We start from the raw sequence: 17,533 nt of genomic DNA on the forward strand, positions 1-17,533 counted from the left end.
CTTCTAGCCTCTTTGGCTAGCGGCGCCCTCAGGCGTTTCTTTAAATATGCCGCAATTCTTTTGGGTGGTTCCCATTCTGATGATCTGGGATGGATCAGTGCTTCCGGATCGAAATCCTCGTCATCTGCACCGTCCTCCTCTGCCTCCTCCTTCTTTCTTTTCTTTAACGCCTCGTGGCTCTCTTCACCTGAAGAGGATATCGATAGGACGTCCTCCTCTTCAGGGTATTCCTCCTCCCACTCATTCTCACTCTCATCTGAGGTATTAGATGATTCTCGTCCCCTGCTAGGCACCGCTTTGCCTTTCCTTTTCCTACCTTTCTTTCCTGGTGGAGTGCCCGGGGGGGGGGGGGTGGGCTTCCTCCGCCCTACGGGCTGATTTTCTGCCCCCTTTGGATTTCATCCGAGCCGTAAGGCCCTTGACCTCCTCCAAGCTCTGAGAAAAACGGAGCCAATCCTTCATCAGCGCTCTTTGCTGAGGATAATGTCCCAGAGAAGCCCCCAGGGCTTTGTGGAAGATATCAGTCATGGCTGTGTGGCTCCTCTTTTGGCTAACACTAGCCTTCCCCTCATCACTGGAGGAACTCATGATTCTCAGGCCCTGGGGAAATGCAAGAATCTTAATGCAAAAATAAATAAATAAATAAATATATATAATATACCAGGCATTAACCAACTCTCTCAGTACAGATATAATAATATCCAAATGACAGGTTTTACCTGGGACTGTGCCCGTATAACTGCGGTATCACTGTTAGCCTGCAGGGGCGCTGTTGCACTCTTGAAAAAAACATGACGCTACGTTCGTTCGAACAATGCGTTTTGTTTCGGCACTGAACTCCGCAAACGGATTCTGTTTAATAATAATAACAACACTGCCACTCGTAACACTCCTTCAAAAGACGCTCGGAACGGAAGAAGAGAGCGCCGGAACTACGCGGTCCCGTCGCGCTCCTTCTTCCGTGCCGCAGTGCCCTCTTCGACGGCTCCGTGAAGCTGCGGCTGCCGGTGCACCAGCCCCGTCGCGGCCGCAACCTCGAGACCCGCGTTGTAGCGGATATGCTCCGCCAGAAAAACATGCGCATACCACACAAAATAAACACACTTATAATGTTAATACACTCACACGCAGAATATCATCTAATAAGAAAGAAAGTACTTAACTAGCTGCCGAGCAGCAAAGAAAGAGGAGGAATAGAAAGAGGACAAGAGCTTTTATCTGAGGACTGTTTTTTGATTGGTTATTTAAATCAGATTTAAATCACATGGTCGTTTGAAGACCAATGGAGATGGACTACAAAACTTAAAAACTTCATGGTTATTGTAGTTTTATTAGTTTTGTATGTTGTTGTTTCATATTTGTTTTTCTTTGCTGCTGATCAGTAAAGATAAAGAGAAAGCATAATCTGAGCCTCCAGTCTTGACATAGAATTGTTTCCCATGAAAAAGGAGGAATGTGATGTTGTCACGTGGGGCGTGCGGCAGCGTTAAGCTGTCTAATGCAATGTTAATAAAATGGGTGGTGCCGACGGAGTAAGACCTGTGTCTGAGTGTTGTTATGTCTAGGGGGACAAGTCCTACGCACTGGGGCTCCTCATGAAGCGAAACCCTTAACACATACTAATAAACATGCTGTTATATTAAATCGGCGGTATTATCATGGTTATAGAATGGAGAAAGGTGTGTGCTAATGGGTACTGTTCAATCAATGCATACGATATACGTTTCATGTTTGTAAAAACGCTTAAACGATTTTTTTTTTGTTGAAAAAGAACAGCTGCAGGCTCTCGAAAAAATGCATGCGTATTATTCAATCAATGTCTTAACTACAAGACATTCAGCAAATCCAAATATTTAACAAAAGTTAGATAAAACAATGGTATTAACAGAGAAGGTTGTAGCAATCTGAAAAATATCGCGACTATACCATATTCCTCTATGTTTGTTCGATATATTAGCTACGTAACCGAGGTCCAAAAACCATGGTACTTCTAGGGGGCGTCGGCCATATGAGACACAAAGTTCGGGAGGAAATTCTCTTGTGCACAAGGAAAGGCCACAGATGCTTCTTTCCCTTTAACCGGAGCACGTGTGCTAATATTTTTTTTTCTTCCTCGGTTTTTGTTGCCGCGGTTCCTCTGCCCGCCCCTGCGCTTCGCTGTGACGCACTGGAGAGGGAGAGGCAGGATGCTACGTTCCTCAGGATACTTCCACGGCATCCCGTGCCCGTTTATCGGCTCCCCGGGTAAAGTGCGATGCCAGCGTCCACACTGCCAGTACAGCCACGGCCGAGTGAAAAGTGGTGATAAGGCGCCCGAAGCTGCAGGTTGGTGGCGCGTGTAAAGGGGGTTATTATGGAGTGGATAGTGTGTGAACCGTCCCCTCTGACAAACGGAATTTGATGCTGTTTCCTCAACGTAAAGTAGGTGTTAGACGAGTGTTTGCCTCTGAAGCAATCCATTAAGTTGAAAATCGATTTACAACGCGTATATACATACCTCAAAAAGCTCAGCGATCTTACTAAAATATCGCAGGACTTTAGACGTTTGCGATTTTGCCAAAATGATTTAGCTCTCTGCGAGAGCACTTGCAGCCCAGTATACATAGCACTCAAACTTCACTTTGACAGCAGTTTGTGGGGTGGGGGTTCCTGGCTGGGAAATGTTTGTCATGCATACATTTTTTACTTCCAATGCAACTACTGAACTTTAGGTCAATCAGATAAAGTACAGATTTTCCACACATTAGTTACAGAAAGTCATGATTCTATTTGGCGAAAGATAATGCTGTGCTCTTCTCTTTACTTCCCGAGAAGCAAAGTATAAACGAACATTTATGGAAAAAAGTAAACATAAAAAAACTACAATTTCCAAGAACTGCAGCAAATTTATAGTTAGTTTTTCATAAGTCCATAAAACCATGTGACCATTCCAGTTTAATCACATTACACCCTCCCTTATAAACCCAGCCTATTCCAAACTCCTCCTCTTTCTACCGCTGATCGAAACAACTAAATAACTTGAGCCCCAACCGGTAGACGACTTCTTTATTCTTTACTTTGATCCTTCTTCACAACGTCGTTGCCTTCTGCTCGACTCCTGTCAAAAAAATATAGTCCATGACATAATTCTTCTTGAACGGGTGTACAATCTCATAACAACAAACATTACATTAACATTTATAAATTATAATACTTTACAAAACATATTTTCCTATCATTCATCCATTACAGCAATTGAATTGGGTGGAATAATCTTTTGCCTCTGAGTCTTTAATAGAATCATGACTTTCTGTAATAAATGTGTGGAAAATCTGTATTCTATGTCAAGATTCGGAGGTTCCGATTATGTTTGTTCAAAGCTTACTTAACACCAACAACACTATCTGTTCTACTGGTCTAAAATAAAAATTCTTAAACATTGTTTCATTAAACCAGTCTGCTGCCTTCAAAATATCTTCCAGGCGAGCACTTGCCATAAAGGCAGATGACGCCATAGCACTTCTAGTAGAATGTTCTCCAAACTGTCCTATGTAAGTGCCTGCTTCTGCCATGCACCATCTCGCTCGTCTGGCCAAAGTGGCTGAAGCTACTGCTTGAAAAGGCTTTCTGCTGCCTTAGCGTCATAAGCCTTCAGACACCTAACTGGACATCTGGACTTATCGGGAAATGCCATGTATTCTACAGTCTTGTTACCTGTCTTAGTCCTTTTTCCAATGTGAAATACAACACATGTAGGCGAAAAAGACTTCCTGTTCGTCTCTAATGCCTTAACATCCGACACCCTTTTGCAGGAAATTAAGCATAACAAAGTAGTTAATTTCGCCCCAAGAGCTTTCCTAGAATTATTCTCATTGTCCGGCCAGGACTCAAGCATACTCAAAACCACACTTGCGTCGCGTCCCAAAGACGCGACTACCTAGGCGTCGGTGGTCTCATGTACCTGACACCTTCAATAATCTACATATCAATGGATGTTCACCTATTGGTTTCCCTTCAATGTACTCATGTCCTGCAGATTTTGCAGATCTGTAGGTATTAATAATTATGTATTCTTTAGACTGGGCTGCCTGGCCTGCTAGGAAATTCGCTGTGTATTACATCAATTCGTATGGGATTGACTTCCCTCTCCAAACACCAATTACTCAATTTTCTCCATGCCACTCTGTAGGCCTTCCCGATTCCTGGAGCCCATGACTCTCTGATACATTTTTGAGCTGCCCCGGAAGAAGCCAGGTCTTCCTGAAATCGTCCATGCTATCAGGTTCAGGTTCCCTGATTGTACCAGCAGATAAATCTCTCCCGTTGGGCCTAGGTCTATGTCCTGTCTGTGAGGCAATAAAATTTGAAAATCGTACGACATCTCCAGCAGGTCCGGGAACCATGCTTGACACCTCTAATCGGGTAAATCACTGTCGCTTCCTGTCTCCTGACCTGTGCCACGGTATGTGCTATCATGGCGAATGGAGGGAAAGCGTATTCCTTCGCTGGTCCCCATACCTGGAGAAATGCATAGGTCGCAGTTGCTTATGGATCTGGTCTCCAGCTGAAAAATCTGGAGATCTTGTTCAAACTCGAAGCGAAACAAATCCGTCAGATACGGACCTCTCTGATGCATGATCTCCTGGAATACAGAGTCCTCCAGCTGCCAATCGCTGGAGTCTCTCAGATATCTTGAATTCCAGTCCGCCACCTGGTTGTGTTCCCCCGGCAGGTGTTCTGCCTTCAAGCTGACTCCTCTCTGGAGACTTAGGCACCAAAACTATTTGGCGATCTGTCAGCATCCTGGATCTCGTCCCGCCTAGTAGGTTTATGTACCTGACTGCCGAAACGTTTTCCATCTTGAGTAATATGGCACCTCTCGCTCCTTCCTGTGCCCATCAACAGACTGCGAAGGATCCCACCAGGAGTTTGTGGCAATTGATATGTAGGCCCAATTCCTCCCCCAACCATCTCCCCCCGTTCGATTGGTCGCTGCATCTGGTTCCCCATCGACTGGCGTCCGATTCTATTACCAGGTCCGGGGATGAGCCAAATATCGCCATGCCATTCCATGCCTCCATGTGGCAGTATCACCATTATAGCTCCGTTCTCGCTTCTTGAGAGATGGGCACTTTCTGTTTGTAAGATAGACCTTTCCTGATATGTTCCATCTTCAGCCTCTGCAACGCTCTGTAGTGCAGAGGTCCTAGAAAGATTGCCTGAGTCGACGATGACAAACGACCTACCAACCTGGCTATCTCCCTCAAAGAAATCATTGGTCTTGTCATTGTGCTCTTTATTTCTTTCTTTATGGAGTTCACTTTCCCCAAAGGTACTCTGAGAGTACCCTGAACCATCTCGAAGTTAAATCCCAGAAATTCCATCTCCTGTGCTGGTGCTAGTTCTGACTTTTCCCAGTTTATTAGAAATCCCAGCTGTTGTAGTAAATCTGTCGTCCCCAAATCTGTTCTACAAGAATCTATGTTCTGGTACATCACAGATGTCGTCCAGGTATATAATCAGTCTGATTCCTTGTTCCCTGATGTGATTTGCCACTGGTTTCAATAATTTGGTGAAGCACCCTGGAGCTGATGCTAGACCGAACGCTACGCAAATGAACTCCCATTTCTCTCCTTTCCAGAGGAACTGTAGTAGTTTCCTCTGATTCTGCTGAATCGGAATTGTTAGGTAAGCATCCCTGAGGTCTTTTCTTGCTAACCAATCCCCTCTCTGTAGGATGTCCTTTAGCAGGTGAATCCCTTCCCTCTTGAAGTGTCTGTATATGAAAAAATAATTGAGACCCCTGAGATTTATCATTGGTCTTACCTTGTGTTTGCCTTTTACTAAAAACAGGTTTCTTATGAAACCTCCCTGTCCTTCTGTGGCTGGGCTGATTGCCTTTTTTAGTTTCAGCAACTCTATTTCTTTGTCTAGTAGGTCCCCGTATTGTTTGCTGAACCTTATCTGTTTTGGTATGGTTACTTGTGACGGTTTCTGCCAAAATTCTAACTGAAAACCTTGAACCGTCTGCATCACCCCTGCATCTGAGGATATCTCCTCCCATGCCCCAATAAATATATGTGTATACTCCCTGGACAAACTCCGTGGATCTATTTTTTGAAAATAGCACTAACAGATCCCCCTCAGCCATGAGTTTGTTTTAATTATGGTTTTTAGACTAAGGGTCTACTGTAGACCGTGTTCAACTTGAAAAAATGCATTGTAGATTCCAATATGTATCAACAAAGTTAATGTTGTATTTATGAGTTCTCCTCTCTACCATGACAAAGCAACTAAATATGAAGCTATAATTACTTATTTTCCTTATTTTCCTTATGAACACAATAATGTTATGATTATATATGTAAACAGATACAAAAAGTACTCTACTATAAATATTATTATGTTTTTTGAAATTTTCCTATAATGTGTTGCACAATGTTGAAAATACCCCTGAAGAAGAGATATTTATCTCGAAACGCGTTGGGCCACCTATAAACATTTGAACAATAAAAACATCTTCTGAAGAAATATCCTCATCTATGAGATTAATTATTTGAAGATACAATATGCTTGCATGTGAACAAACATATTTGAATGTATGAATTTGAAATTCACTCCTAAAAATCATCTTAAATGTTTAGCTTATCTATGAGCTTGTGAAGTGTGCAGGGGACGGGAGTTCCTCCATCAGGAACTTATCTTGTTCACGTATATTTCACAATCCAGATGCCAGGATTGATTGTCATCTCCCCTGCACCTTGAATTTATCAAAAGCACTCGGGTGCTACTATAAATCATTCTGAAATTTTGAAGCAACTAAAATAACAGTGTGCAAGGTGAACAGACAGTGGAGTCTTTTCTTGCTAACCAATCCCCTCTCTGTAGGATGTCCTTTAGCAGGTGAATCCCTTCCATCTTGAAGTGTCAGTATATGAAAAAATAATTGAGACCCCTGAGATTTATCACTGGTCTTATCTTGTGTTTGCCTTTTACTAAAAACAGGTTTCTTATGAAACCTCCCTGTCCTTCCGTGGCTGGGTGATTGCCTTTTTTAGTTTCAGCAACTCTTTTTCTTTGTTTAGTAGTTCCTCGTCTTGTTTGCTGAACCTTATCTGTTTTGGTATGGTTACTTGTGACGGTTTCTGCCAAAATTCTAACTGAAAACCTTGAACCGTCTGCATCACCCCTGCATCTGAGGATATCTCCTCCCATTTTCCTAAGTGCAACCTCACTCTTCCCCCTACTGGAGGAATGTGTGTTTCCAGTGCGTTTGTTTCTCTCATCTGTGTTATTCTGGTGCTGTTGTCTATCCCTGCTTCTTCCTCTGGAAGGGAAGAAAGGGTTTGATCTCCGGTCCTCTTCCAGTGGTACCTGTCGCTGTAGGGCCTGTTATATTGATAACGGCAGGATGAGCGGCCCTTTCCTCTTCCAGCCTTGTCAAAAACCTTCCTTCCGAAGATTTTCTTGAGTGATGACTGAGCCTTGTCCATGGATGCATAAGTGTTGGCGAATCTTGCCATGTCTTTGATGAATAGATCACCAAACAATTTACCTTTTGCTGCTGCTGCCTGCTCAGATGAGGCCAATTCTCCTCGCCTTGTGATAGGGCCCAGCATGTCTAAGAGCTGGTCCTGACATGATCGCCAGGACCTGTCTATTCCTTTCTTCACGTCTCTGCCGTACCTCCCTAGAAACGTAATTATTCTTTCGTCGATCTCTGGGGTATCTGCTACCCCGTCCGGCACTCTAGGCCTGGGGTATTCAGCCCTTAATTTATTTCTAGCCTGTTTGCTCAGGGGTATTCTCAGCCTTTTCTTTATGTATTCAGTTATTTTATCGGCAGGTTCCCATTCATTCGACCTCTGGTGCACCAGCTCATCCGGGTCGAATCTGTTTCTACGAGACTCTTCATCCTCCCTCCTGCCTCTTTTGTTTCTGGGCTCCCCTCGTCGCTTTCTGAGGAGGTTTGATTTCCTGACGCACTATACCCGTCAGATTTAGAACTGCTCCTGCAGTATTCCTCAGATGACTCTTCTGAGCTGAAATTATATTTATCGCGAGACCTCACCTTCCTCTTGTCCGATCTGGACCTGTGTGGTGAACCCAGGGGTGTCTGGGTGCTACGATCCTTGCAGGTCTTTTTCTTTCTTCCCCCTCTGTCCCTGCACGCTTTACTCAGATCTGCAATGCTCTGAGACAAAGCAGCCAGGTCTTGCATTATGCCCCTTTCCTCTCTATGGGGTCTGCCAGCACTGTCCATCCTCTGTACCGCTTGACTCATGCGTAGACCACTAACATTTGGTCCTTCGGAATCTCCAGAATAACCACTCATTCTGCAGATGTGCCATGTATCAATAATGTGCAGTTTTCTTGGGTTGCCCACATCAATCTGAATGTACTTTTTGTTTGCAGCTTTATAGGTTTGCTTGGGACTGTGCCCGTCTTACTGATAGTAAATTATTAATACACCCTTTAATGGGTTTTGCCTCCTATTTCAGGCAGATAATGAGGTCTGATAGCAGTTTAACTTGGGACTGAGCCCGTCACTTACTGTTTTGCAGAGGGGCTAATTAAGCCTGTGGTGCTGCTCCTTAGCCACCAGGTGGTGTTTGCTGTCTGCTCTCAGCACTGCACCCTGGCTGATTCACAGTAGTAACGTGCGTTGTGTAGAGCTGATGATTAGATATGCCTTTGAAGTTAGATAATTAGCCTTGTAAATGCGCTTGTACAAAAGGACCTCCTATTCTTTCCACGGATGTTCGCAATGGTGCCGGAACCCCAGAAATCCCGTCGTGCCGTTGCGAACTTCTGTGGAAGAGTGCCTCCTAATGAGGAAAGTGAACGCTGGAACGAAACGCTACCGTTGCGCTTCTTAACTAAAGCGGATATGCTCCGCTGCGACTCGCTGACGCGCTGATCGTTTAAATAATTGCTATCTATGCACGCGCGAACACGTTAAACCATAACCATTCACATTATAAAATATTGATAAAGCGCAAAAACTTATCTCAGCTGCTTGAGCAGCAAAGAAAGAGGAAGGAGTTTGGAATAGGCTGGGTTTATAAGGGAGAGCGTAATCTAATTGGACCAGAATGGTCACATGGTTTTATGGATTTATGAAAAAACTACAAATTTGTTGCGGTTCTTGGGAATTGTAGTTTTTTATGTTATATTGTTTTTCATAATTGTATGATTATACGTTGCTGCTCGGGAAGTAAAGAGAAGATCACAGCATAATCTGAGCCTCAGAGTCTTGACATAGAATGGCGTTTTAATGACTGTGAGATCATTCTTTGATAAGACCTGATGCAGCAGCCACACAGTGTCGGCTGTTTGCTGAAGATGTCATGGATGGTGGGGGGCCCATTTCAGCTTGATGATTGCCCCCCACCAACCCCTTGCCTTACAACTGGGGGAAAACCGTGTTGGGCACCTGTGTGGTGTTAATATCGTAATTAAGTAAAAAGAATGCTCAAGGCGTTAATCTCTGCAGATTATTTTGGGACAGACAGCCAGCAGGGAGCAGAAACACCCAATTTCATAATCGCTCTTTGACAGCAGGGTGCTAACTGCAAGGGGGCGGGGCGGCATGAGGATGGCGGCAAGGGCAGCCTGTAATATATGCGCCTGGTGGGTTTCATGTCCCAAATTAAAGGAATATGTTGTCTCAAGACTGCCAGCCTGGACAGGTGCTTTGGCTTGCCAGAGCCCACTTCCAACTGAAAGAGTTGAAGGGCACTGAACACTGTATCTGTACCTGCAGCCATGGCAGCCACTCCTGTTGCCTTATCTCAGTTAAGAAAAAATGCTTAAAGCCTGCTGCTGGCTGGCCAAACTTATCTTAAAGTACTCCTGCCCTGGAGGAAGGTCCTATTGCAGAGCTCTCCACATTCAAGTATTTAACCCTGCATGGATAATAAGACGCTAAAATGACAGTAAAATACATTCCAAGTTAATAACACTAGTCCCTAACGGAACAGTATAAGAAAGACAATAAATAAAGGGAAATGTCCATTCTGGATTAAGTCGCAGTGCAGTTTGACAATTTTTACTGCCTGGCTGGTTGCATTTGTTCTTCTGTAATGCTAGGACTGCCTTGGATGATTCTGTATACTACATTTACACTGGCTGATCTACTTCCCCTTGTTCTTGTTAAGTCGTTGTGCAGTGAGACTTTGAGCGGATCTGCTGGACTTTCTTTGGTATTGAAGTTTTTGACTTTTTTAAAATTAGTTTAAACTACATTTATATATGCTGCAAATTGGATTTTAATGACTACTTTTTTGGGTAAATATTAGTGTAATTTCGTAAATATAAAAAAAAGTAATATTCCATCCCACCCCCACCCAGTGGCAGCGCACTCTTCCATGCTCCTCTCTCCCCCAGCCTTTCCCTAGCGTTACATGATGGCCAAGATCTGCAAATTGTGCTGGCACCATTGCTTCATGTAGTCGCCCGGTAGATAGCCAGTCCAGCTAAAATTTCACTCTAAAATTTCACAACATCCCCTTGGATACTATACGTAACCCACTACAGTGCAAGCATCTTCCACAGTTTCTGAAGCCGATCTATCGTCTATGCCCGTTGAAGGCTGTTTCTGCTTCCAGCATTTCGCAATCGCCTGCTATGCTGCTATCGGCATAATCATTGCTTACCCCTGCATTCCTCTGCTCTGTTATCTTCTCCCTCACCCCCTCAGTTCCCATTGTCTCTCTGTGCTGTTATTCGCTTCTGCCCTACACCTGCTATCCCCTTTCCTCTGCGTGTTCACTGTTTTCTGTGCTCATTACCACACCCCAGCTCTGTTTTCCCAGTCTTGTGCCCTGTCTTTCCCCCCAACCCCCTGCTTACTGCTCTCTGCTCTCCCCATGCCTCTGTGGCTTCAGCCGGATTAAGTGTTCCCCACTCTGCAGTTTGCTATGGTGCTATCTATCTTTATCTTCTCAAACTGCTCCTCTATCTCCTATCATTCACCCCTTACTAAGTCTGGCAGGAAGAAACTCAAGAAGGACATACTGGGCTCCAACCCAGGCCGTCCTATTGCAGACACCTATGTCACTGCCTCTGCCAGATAGATACTCTCACTGACATCCTCTTTGTTGTTCCCTCACCCGACCTATGTACTCTATATGATCGCTCTTCTCCCTTCTTTCTCTTCCTCACCCATTAAGGGTGGCACCCGCTGGGAGGTCCTTCTTGCCCTCCTCTCCACCTTCAGGGCCATCATCAATGTCTATCGCAATGGTACCATCATGGTACAGGGTCAGCAACCCAACATTCTACTCTTTGATAGGCTCCTCCCTCAACTTAACCTTCCTTCTCCACTGGTTCCCTTGCCACCAGCTCCTTCGACATCCCTAGCTGCTTTGCCAGCTGTGCCCTACCTTGGCTCCCTTGCTGCCTCTTAACCACCCTTCAACCCTCGCCATGGCATCCTTGCCGACACCCCCCACACTGACAACCTCATCCGCCGCCTGCTCTTTGGTGAACCTGCCACCCGCTAATGCCGTATCTGGGGCTTCCTTGCCCCCTGCAGCTCCCCCCAGCCCCTACACACTGGCCCCCTGCTCATCCACCGCAGTCCTGGCTCACTTTGGCTCCTCTGCCTCCTTCTACCTCTGTCACTCAGGCACTCTTGCTGCTTATGGGGAGGACCACTGTCCCCTGCTCCCCCCGTAAGTCTTTCAAAGATGGCAATCTGCTCCACATTGCCATGCTTAACACTCGCTCTGCTGTCAAACACTCCTTTGACATCTGCAACCTCCTTGAATTCCTGGATCTTGATGTTCTTTTCCTCACTGAAGTTTCGTTCAAGGATAGCTCTGTCGCGAGTTTTGACACACTTCTCCCAGAAGGCTACTAGATACTCTCTCTCTGCCTAGACCAAACAGACCAGGTGGGGGGGGGGGGGGGGAGTAGCGATGATCTTCCCTGAGAGGATCCTGTGTCTGTCGTTCCCACTCAGGCCTACTCATCCTTTGAATGCCTAGTCTGCAGGCTCTCCCTCTCTCCTAGCTCCTCACTCTTGCTGGCCACCTTCTATCGGCCACCTGGTCAGCCCTCCCTCTTCCTTTCAAAATGGGCTGACCTGGCCTCTTCTCTGCTTTCCTCCTCTTCTGAACTTCTCCTACTGGGTGATCTCAACATCCATCTCGACTCACCTGACTCCTCAGGACCTTTCTGCAATCTTTGCGACTCTCTCTCTCTCTTTCCATCTTACCCTCTGGCCCAACGCACACTGCTGGCCACACCTTGGATGCTCTCATCTCAACCGACACCCCTCTATCTATCCCTCTCACTACTTCTTTCTCCCGGACTGATCACTCTCTTCTCTCCTCACTTGAAGCTCTCTTCTCCTCTTGCATTGGTTTAAAGTCAGTATCGACTCTGCATCCACACCAAGAAAAGAGTCTTTATTCAAGCCTGCATCTCTGCGGCATCGAACAACCAAACTTTTCAAAGTCTGTAAGGAACTGGTCAATCCTACAGCAGCCTCCTCTTCTGTCACACCCACCCAGGACCTTTGCTCGGCCCTGGCAGCACACTTCACCACAAAAACACAAGACATCCTTCCTCTCTCACTTCCACACCACATCATACACCAACACCTCTGGAGCCTCACTTGGCCCATCCACCACTTCTCCTCTCTTCTCTCACTCCCATTACACCTGATGAGGTCGCCAGGCAAGTCCGGTCTATGAAGGCCTCATCCAAACAGGTGGACCCCTGCCCCTCCAAAACCATTAAGGACAACATTGACTCTCTCTCGCTATAGCCTTGGCTAATCTCTGCAATCTCTCTTTTGCCACTGGTGTTTTCCCAACTTCTCTTAAGCTCTCACTTGTGCACACTCTGCTTAAGAAACCCTTTGCCGACCCCTCCATTTTGGCAAACGTCCTCCCCATCTTCATCACTCCTTTCCTCAGCAAACTCCTGGAGAAGTTGGCTATCTCTCAGTTTACCCTCCACTCTGAATCTGTTGGTTGCTTCCATGACCACCAGTCTGGCCTTAGAGCATCCAGAGGCATGGAAACTGCTCTTATGAACACCCGTGAACATCTCCTCTCAAATCTTGATTCTAATTCTCCTACTGTCCTCATTCTATTCAACCTCTCCTCTGCCTTCGATGCGGTAACACACAACACCCTGATCGCACGTCTCCATGATACCCTGGGCATCAATGATCGGGCCCTGGCATGGCTAACTTCCTTTCTTTCTGACCGCCCCCCCAGGTGGAATTGGGGTCCTTTTGGGGTACTTTCTCTCCCATATCACTCTCGCTACATGCAGTGTCCCCCAGGGATCTAACCTATCCCCATGGTTTTTCAGTGGCTACATGGCCCCGCTGGCCCATAGGATAGCCACTTTTACCTCCAACTTTCAGTTTTACGCGGATGACACGCAGCTCTTTCAGGCTACCCTCCTCCTCACTCATACCCGACTGTCTGTCCGCAATTCAGTTATGGTGTGCTGCAAACGACATCTGCCTCCATGCCAGCAAGACAGAGATTGTCCTAATCGGGACCCCTGCTCCCGCCTTCCCTCTTTCTCTCTGGCCAGCCTCCCTTGGCCCTGCGCCTACCGGCGAGGCAAAAAATCTGGGGGTCATCTTCGACTCCAATCTCTCCTTCTCGTCATACATCGCGGACATCTCTAAAAAGTCCCACTACCAACTGCACCGTCTCAGAGGTATTCTACCTCTTCTTACCCCCCCACCCCCCTTAGAGGCTCACTGTCTCCAGAGCCCTGGTCTTCTCTGGGCTGGACTACTACAACCGCCTCTTTCTCAACCTTCTTCTACTCTTCAACTCATCCAGAACAGAACCGCAGGACTTATCCTTGGCCTCAAGCTAAGGGACCGCCTCTCTCCAGTGCTGAAATCCCTTCACTGGCCCCCTGTAGCTGCAAGGATTAAGTTAAAAACCCTTTGCATTGTCCACAAGGCTTTCTGGGGCCGGGGACACTCTATTTGCAACGCTCTCTTCCTAAATACTCTCCTACCTGAGCCCTCTGCTCGTCTTCCTCCATCTCTCTGCGGGTGAGCTGCTTCTCCAAGCAGAGACTTGCGGAGGGGAGATCTTTATCCTCTACTGGTGCCTCCATCTGGAACAGCCTCCCTGCCTCTCTGTCTGCAGCCGGATCTCCTTAAGTTAAGGAAACTCCCCAAGACTTTCCTCTTCGCCTCCTCCTTCTCTCTCCCTCTCCCCTGCTAACCACCTCTTTCTGCTCTCGCGCTATCTCCTCTCCTGCTCGGTTTCTCTGACTGGCTGCCTGGTGTACCTTCAGAGCCTCACAGGTCCCAAGCTTTCCTTGCCAGTCTCCTGCACTTGCCTCCGGGCCTTGCACTTGCCTCAGCACTACGGTTACGACCCATAAGAGTGGTATCTCTCGGCACTTAACCCATGTTCTGATGGGACTGGGCGCACTTGGTCCCTATTCCTCCCCCTCCCCTCGCACTTCCTGTTCTGTGCACCTGCACAATCTGAATGTACCACGCCTAGTAAGATCATTTGTCTTGTCTTCCATATGTCTTCCCCTCCCATGCATGGTTGCGCTTTGAAACACTTGTGTATAAGCGCATAATAATCAATCATGAAGGCCTTTTTGTGGGCTTTGGCCGGCTGGTTAATCCCCAGATCTAAAAGTCGACACATCACTCCCGGGGGCTCGGGACAGTATCGGGTAATATTTTCGCCAGCCAAAATATCGCCGAACATATGGTCGTCGGGAACGGCCATAGGCGATATTTTTGGTGGCGAAAATATGAGGTGCGGGGGGGTCCCCCGCAGGGTCCATGTGTTATTTTTGCGACGAAAATATCACATGGAACCCTCGGGACTGCATCAAATGTCATCATTGCTTTTATACGGGATGTAACGTCTTCCCAGAATGGGGCCGGAACTGCGCATCCCCACCATGTATGTTTCCAATTAAAACCCCCCCCCACCCCCCTCCCGAACACCCTGTCCAACATTCCTGCGGACTAGCTATATATATATATATATATATTATGGAACTTTACCGTGGTTTGGTGCCACTACATCATAACCTTGTCCCACATCGCTCTGTTGACTTGGTCACGTCATTTTAAGAATGATCCGCAATACATTTTCCAAATGATCCATAGGGAAGTCCACCGCCAAAGTAGCATCCCAATGAGCAGTTGTCCCTGCCTCCTCCTGTATTTCATATAGCATGGAAATCATCTTGGTCAGCTCCCGCCACTTGTTTGACCCTGGGGCTCATTATCCAGTGTCTCATTTGGTAACGAACCCCTCCGTGGGCCCTATATGGGGTTTGCAGTTGTCATACGTGCGTATCGTCTTCCCCTGCATCATATCTCCCAGCTTTCTGCAGCCCACTGTGCGCCATTGCCTGAATGATCCTTGCGCCATTCTCTGTGTGAATTGTGGGTTCCCAAAAGCAGAGTAAAGGGGGACGGGTGCGAGACAGTGCACCCCGCTTTAACAGCCAATCCCGATCTTGTCTATAAAGCCATAAGATTTCCTCCAAGGGTTTCCCTGCCACCGCTCTGTACATCCGCACCCACGGCTTGGAGCTTTTCCCAGAGAACCACTCATACACTACTCTCATCTGTGCTGCCTCATAATATTTAATAAAGTTCGGGAGGTCCACCCTTCCTTATCCCTGGGAGCCATCAAGGTCTGTAGAGCTATTTGCTGTTGTTTATTTGGCCAGACAAATTTGAAGACAACTTATTCAGTGCCACAAAGGATTGTGGGACCGGGACAGGAAGAGCCTGAAAGTAATATAGCACCCTCAGCAACATGACCATTTTCACGGTTGCGATATGGCCCAGCCACAAAGCCACAATATCTGCAGCGGGGTCCACTTTTCCAGATCATTCCCAACCCGTTCCAGCACCTCAGGGCATTTCTTATCAATACCTGTGTTATGGTTCCTGCTATGTTCAACCCTAAGTACCTTATACTTCGTCTGCCACCATGAAAGGGGAATATTGTGCAAGAGTCGAGCGCTGTTCAGGGGAGAGTGCCAGGCTCAGAAGTTCTGTTTTCTGCATATGGAATTTGAGCCCAGCAACTTGTTCAATGACACCAAGTTCCGCTACTAGAGCCGGTTTTGCGGTCTCCGGTGCTGTTAGAGCCGTTAACATGTCCTCTGCGAAAGTGAGAACCTTATGTTCCTCCCCGCCAAATGGTATGCCCTTCACCGCTGGACTAAGCCGGAGTTTCATGAGCAGGGTCTCTAAATATACAGCGTATAATAACAGGGATAAATGGCATCCCTGTCTTGTACCGCAAGAGTTGGGGATAGATCGAGAAAGGTGGGTATTGATCGATGGCCACATTACCGGCTTTCTATAATTCGCTCTCAGCATCTGCACAAATTTGGCTTCCAGCCCCATATGTTTTGAGACGGCAAATAAAAATGAACACTGTGCTCTCAAAAGCCTTTTCGGTATCTAATGAAATCGGCACCAACGGTACCTGATGATTTGTAGCTTTCTTTACTAAGGTGGCTATCGTTCTCATGTTATCAAAATTCTGCTGCCCTGTAATAAATCCTATTGGTCCGGGTCGACCAGTTTTGGCAGCAGCAGGGATAATCTGGCTGCCAGGATGCCCATTTATAATTTGCGTTGATGTTCATCAACACAATGGGCCCAAATGACCCACATTGTGTCTAATCTTTATTCGGCTTCCTAAACAGCACTACCTTGGCTTCCGTCATGGTCTGAGTCACTCTTCCCTTGTCTGCCATTGCCTTAAAGAGGTTAGTGATCCTGGATACTAGCTTCCTACTGTTTTTCTCATAGAAGACTGCAGGTAACCATCGGGCCCGGGTGCCTTATTCGGGGTTAGGGGTTTAATTGCCACCTCCTCCTCCTATGTCCCCCTCTAACATCTCCCTTTTCATGTGCAACACTTTCGGGAGTGGTAGCGAGTCGCGGTAGTTCTCAGCCGCTTCTTGATCCAGGTTCCCTGAGGTGTACAAAGATTCATAATAGTTTGCAAGAGTCTCCGTTATAGCTGCCGAATCTGGGCCGCAGCAGTTTAGCTGCCGTGCCATTAACCTGTCCGCCTTGTTGGCGCTCACATAGTATCTCCGTTTGGCCCTCAGCAGGCACCATTCAGACCTGCGGGTGCTAAGCAGATCAAGTTGGCTCTGAATGTGCTTTAGCGTCTTCTGTAAGGCCCTGGTTTGTTTTTAGGCTATGGCGCGCATAGCCTCCCCTAATTGGGACTCTACATTTTTTTCCAACTCTCCCCACTGCTTTTCCCTCTGTGCCTCGAGCACTATTTGTTCTCCCCACATCACTGCTTTAAACGCATCCCAAACCCCTTCCTGTGTGGCCTCTTGAGTGTCATTGGTGGCAAAGTGCTCCTCTATCTTGTCCCCTAGGGCCTCCGAGATCAATGTATCATTTCCCAACTCCCTTGGGAACGTCCAGCCCCACCATCCTCTCTGCTTCCTATAGTCCCGAATCGTTGCTAGTAACTGGGCACGATCCAACAAAACAATCGACCCCAGTGCCACCTCCCCCACATCCGGCACCCATATGTAGTCT

General features: G+C 46.8%; 1 protein-coding gene across 1 annotated transcript in view; it reads left to right on the plus strand.

Annotated features, from left to right (window-relative positions):
• The first annotated feature begins 2,054 nt into the window (after positions 1-2,054).
• Positions 2,055-17,533, plus strand: part of LOC138516091 (RNA exonuclease 1 homolog) — a 2,454,886-nt gene continuing 2,439,407 nt past the window's right edge. The window contains exon 1 of the mRNA XM_069630920.1: positions 2,055-2,325. Within this exon, the coding sequence (XP_069487021.1) occupies positions 2,187-2,325 (139 nt within the window). The 5' untranslated portion in view covers positions 2,055-2,186. The remainder of the gene's footprint in view (positions 2,326-17,533) is intronic.

This window comes from Ambystoma mexicanum, chromosome 6q, assembly GCF_040938575.1.
Source record: "Ambystoma mexicanum isolate Mex_15411 chromosome 6q, UKY_AmexF1_1, whole genome shotgun sequence".
In the NCBI taxonomy this organism is placed as follows: domain Eukaryota; kingdom Metazoa; phylum Chordata; class Amphibia; order Caudata; family Ambystomatidae; genus Ambystoma; species Ambystoma mexicanum.